Source organism: Nelumbo nucifera, chromosome 2, assembly GCF_055504915.1.
Source record: "Nelumbo nucifera cultivar China Antique chromosome 2, China Antique-T2T, whole genome shotgun sequence".
NCBI classification, from domain to species: Eukaryota; Viridiplantae; Streptophyta; class Magnoliopsida; order Proteales; family Nelumbonaceae; genus Nelumbo; species Nelumbo nucifera.
The window spans coordinates 50733579-50738519 of NC_142650.1; the positions used below are offsets into that span (position 1 = coordinate 50733579).

The window sequence follows — 4941 nt, forward strand, 5'->3', positions numbered from 1 at the left end:
CGCCGAGCGGTGGTGACGATTTTAGTCATTGGGTGCTAACGAGTTCGGATCAGCTGACAAGCACAATGCTGGATAGAGTCATCTAGCTGCACGTCTAGGATATCGGTGACCACCACACAACCGATGTTCCAGATGTGCGGCTGCATGTATGTACCCAGCAAAGTGGTATGGTCAGCTGATGCGGACTCGCTCCAAAAGCAGTCTAAGCTACGCACGATATTTCTCTACTCAAAGCCACGTCATGGTGGACACGTGTTGGAAAAAAGCAGACGTCCGACCCGCAGATATTCTGCATAGCGTCAAAGACAAGGGCATGTGGGTCCATACGTGTCAAAACCTGTCACCATTACGTAGAAGCTTTTAATTGGATAGCAGGAGAAGAATAATTAATTTGCTTGGCAATCTAGTATTTAGGGATTTGGCCAAGTGTCGAGATCTCTCTCATCAAATAAGACTAAACATAAATCAACAGGGGAAATTAAGTAGGAAATCGAAAAAAAAAAAAAAAAGCGAATACCAGGAGAAGTCACATAGAACCACATGCGTGTCAGAAAAAAAAGGTCTTCGGTTATCGTGTTGGGAGCTTATAGGGCCACGTTTACTGTCAACAAAAGAGATCTTACACGTGTTGGGCTATCAGGTTGGAGAGAGAAAACCGGTGCTGCGATGGACGGCCGAGATGCGCTCTTGTACGCATTAGAAGAACTACGTCAGACCAACTGTACCTGTCGGAGGCTACCCGTGACGTTGACGGGCAGCTGCCCGTGGTATTATGGCCCAGGGAGAAGGCTCAAGGCTCCCCCTCTGTTGTAAGGAAGGCCCCTGTAAAAAGGCAACCTTGGAGGTAGTTTTAACGGGTACTTTGGAGCACGGAGGAGAGATCTCCGATATCTCTATTCTCGCCTCCATTGCTCAAAATTGTTGTTCTTCTATTCTTAGAGGGTCAAAGCTCAGCTTTGGAAGAACTGCCTTGTCTGGGGATTTTTTTTTTTTTTTTAAGTTTCAGCGGGAGGAACTAAGAGAGCTGCTTCTGGCTTCGATTCTTCTGTGATGTTTTAGGGGTTCTTGGTTCTGCTGTTTCAAGGTCAGATTAACAATTGTAATGGCGGAAATATGTTGTGGAGTTGTCAGTAAAAGCGAAACGGCGGCGCCGTGCGAGCCGAGCTCCCGAGCTGCCAGGCGCCGGAGGATGGAGATCCGGCGGTTTAAGTTTGTTGCTGGAGTTTCCATGCCACAGGAAAATTGCCGGAAACGGCCGAGATTGGGTGTTTATGGGGCTTTGTCGCCGCGGGATTGCGAAAACGCAGTTGAGAACTGTGGCATGAACGGAGTGCGAGAGAGTTTGGTCACGTCGGATGAGGAGTCAGATACGAATTCTAACTCCAATTCAGAACATTTGTCGGTTCAGGAAATCTCGGGACCGAGTGGATCTCCGGCTCCTGTTCTGGTTGAGCCGTTGGTGCTAGACCAACGTCCGAAGTTCGGTATGACATCTGTCTGCGGGCGTAGAAGGGACATGGAAGATGCGGTTGCAATTCATCCGTCATTTTGCCGGCGAGATGGTCATATTACGGCGGGATTACATTTTTTCGGCGTGTACGACGGCCACGGATGCTCCCATGTAATAATTCGATTCCTTGTTTATTCGTGAACAGATGATCTTCCTTCTTCTCCATCTTTCTATCCGTTCCTTGTCTTTTAGAGATTAGAACTGACGTTAATGTCGACTCCTGCATGTTTTCTTAGGTGGCCAAGTCTTGTAAAGATCGGCTGCATGTGCTGGTGAAGGAAGAGTTTGAAAACGGCAAGGCGTCTAGGGAGTGGAAAGAGACGATGGAGCGAAGCTTCTCTCGAATGGACAAGGAGGTGCTAGTAGGGAATGGACTATCGTGTCCGAGTCCGAACTGTCGATGCGAGCTTCAGACGCCGCAGTGCGATGCAGTTGGATCAACGGCTGTAGTTGCCGTAATCACGCCGGAAAAGATTGTAGTCTCCAACTGCGGCGACTCCCGCGCCGTACTATGCCGCAATGGCAAGGCTGTTCCTCTCTCGTCTGATCATAAGGTAAGATTCCGGTGAAATTAAACGTCCATTTCGTTTGATTGAATCCAGCACGGCCTCGGGAGAAATAAGAACTCTTTTACGGTTTCTTTCCATTTTTTAGTTATAGTTTTCGAGAACTCATCTCCCTTCGGTGCCTTAGATCTGATAATTCGGTCGTTTCAGCCTTTCAGGTTCTCCTACCGGTCCCGGAACATTTTAGATTGTTTTTTAAAAGTCTAAACTCTGAACTGAAGTGTTCTTTCTCGGGTATTTTCCGCTAAAGTTTAAAATAGGAATCGGATGGATGGTCCGTTGGTTTGATTCAAGTTCAACGAACGCGATCATCTTATCTTCTCCGCGAGAGAAAACTGCCCATGTGCCTGTTTCTGTTTGCCTCAGGAACTAGGCTTTAACAAAGGGAATCATCTTGATCTGATGGTCTCCATCCTTATCTGACGGCAAGGTAGTTACGAGTTGCGACGTGGTTTTGGCCGTCCGTTCTCTCTGACAAGAAACCACTGGTACCATGTGTCGTCAACCGTCGGATGGCCTAGGATCCGCCATCTCTGTCGTCGATTTATTGTCATTCGGTCCTTTGTTCTTTGTAAATTCACGGACTTGCCTCTGGCTAGCGGGGACTAAAATTGTTTTATTTTTCTGTATTTTTTTTTCCCTATCTGTGGTACACAGCCGGATCGACCGGATGAACTAATTCGAATACAAGCAGCTGGAGGGCGTGTAATATATTGGGACGGTCCACGGGTCCTTGGAGTTCTAGCCATGTCTAGGGCCATCGGTAAGCCATTTTGAAGATTTCGTAGCGTAGCTCTTTCATGCTTCTCTATTCTGTAACTTGCGACCTTACGATGGTCGATTTGTCTACTGTTTTGTGTGGTATGCAGGGGACAATTACTTGAAGCCTTACGTGATATCGGAGCCGGAGGTGACGGTAACGGAGCGGACGGATGAAGATGACTGCCTAATACTGGCTAGCGACGGCCTGTGGGACGTGGTGTCGAACGAAACAGCATGCAGCATCGTTCGCATGTGCCTGCGCGGGCAGCCACTGCCGCCTCTGGTGTCTCCGGGGAACAATCTGAGTGACGGGGTTGCCGGAGAGAGCTCCGACAAGGCGTGTTCCGACGCGTCGATGTTGCTCACCAAGCTGGCCCTGGCCAGGCATAGTACGGACAATGTGAGCGTGGTCGTAATTAATCTGAGGCGCGACACGTAGCAGTAATACATAACTTTGGGAATGGGATTTTTTTTTGTTTCTTTTTTAATGAAATCCCTTTTTATTGTAAAATGCCTCCTGGGTGGGCTTTTCTTTTTTCTTTTTATCCTTTTACCGTATTCCTGTTTAAATTTTACTAGTGTTTTTTTTCCCTCTCCCTATTTTTTTTTTTTTTTTTTTGGGGGGGGGGGGTGGGGTTTCCCCTTGAGTTGATCCTTTTTCAAGGGGGATTAATTGCTGGGTTGATGAGAAAAAGGGAAGAGGCTGTTTGGAGGAACAGAAGGGTAAAAGAAAAAGATACCAAAAAACAGTAGTAGCTAGTAGGTGATAATTTGATAGTCGAATTCATGGGTGTTGTGATTCCAGCTCTTCTCGCTGGTTCTTTAAAAGGTCTTTGTTTTACAGCAAGTAAATAAATATAATTTTTACTCCAGTATCGTACTTTCATATATGCTTGACATCAAACGGCGAATGACTCCATGATAGATCAAACTAAAAAATAGACGTCGTGAACTATGAATCTATTCTATACGCATAGTGGGGATGGCAATTTAAACAGGGGTGCAACTCGGTTGGCCGGAGTTATCATTTTACACTGCTTACGGTTTGGGCCTTCCCACCACGCTTATTCAAAATTTTCATAAAATCACCGGCCTAAGCCCACAAATTTTGACAAAAGCTGAAAGTGTCCTTAATAACTCCCCTAATTTAGGCCCGGTAAGTTATTTATCTAGAAAAATAAGATAATGGCTTTTTTATTTATAAAAGGCTATTATAGGAATAATTTTGATTCTTTAAAATGTTGACAATTTTCTCCAGATAAAACAAGGTAAACGAATTCTCCATAAAATTTTCAATATGAACCAATCAAAAGTCCATTGATCTACTTTCTCTTTAAAAGTTGGGCCCTTAAGGATGGCTAATGAAACATTCAGTGGACTAGTTGATTCCAATCCTTTTTGACTTGCATATTATTGTTGTAAATTTGTAATGATATGCAAATTTGTAATAATATATGATCCTTTCAAGCTGTATATTGTTTCCGTCGGGTATATATGAATTTGTGTACTATGTGTTAAATTTAATAATATTTTGTATTTTATGTAAAAAAATTAGTTTTAATGTTCGTTTATGTTATTTTTTATATTAATTATATATAAATAAAAAATTTAGATATTAATTTTGGACTGACCTGCCAACCCATTCATCCTCAAATGCGGGGGATGATAAGGTTAGGGAGGATTTTGCGCTGTAGGCATGTAGGCATTGGGGACAGCAAGCATTGAAAGGTTTTGGGAGACAGGGGGTTTAGAATTTACAAAACACTCTTTAAGGGAAAATTCTCGATTAATATTCTGTATTTTGGGTATAGTGTCATTTTAGTCTTTGAACTTTAAAATGCAATAATTCAATACCTGAACTTTAGAAACGTGATAATCTAATACATGTGGTTAATTAGCTATTAATTTTAAGTGACATTTTAAAAAGATATAAATGTCCTTTGAATGTTATCTAATTTTCTTTATCAACTATACATTGACTAAAAAAATTAATAGTCTCAAATGCTTGTTTCTTCTATTCAAGAAAGTTGGGGTCACCAAAATGCCCACCAAAGTTCAAAGTATTAACACAGGTCGATATGTCGGTAGGGCGTATCAGCCTAA

General features: G+C 43.3%; 1 protein-coding gene across 1 annotated transcript; it reads left to right on the forward strand.

Annotated features, from left to right (window-relative positions):
* Positions 1-798: 798 nt before the first annotated feature.
* Positions 799-3710, forward strand: LOC104601109 (protein phosphatase 2C 37-like). The gene is made up of 4 exons (XM_010264307.3): positions 799-1621; positions 1747-2064; positions 2734-2839; positions 2946-3710. Exons 1-4 carry the CDS (start codon positions 1103-1105, stop codon positions 3275-3277), a joined length of 1275 nt encoding a protein of 424 aa, XP_010262609.1. The 5' UTR covers positions 799-1102; the 3' UTR covers positions 3278-3710.
* Positions 3711-4941: the final 1231 nt, after the last annotated feature.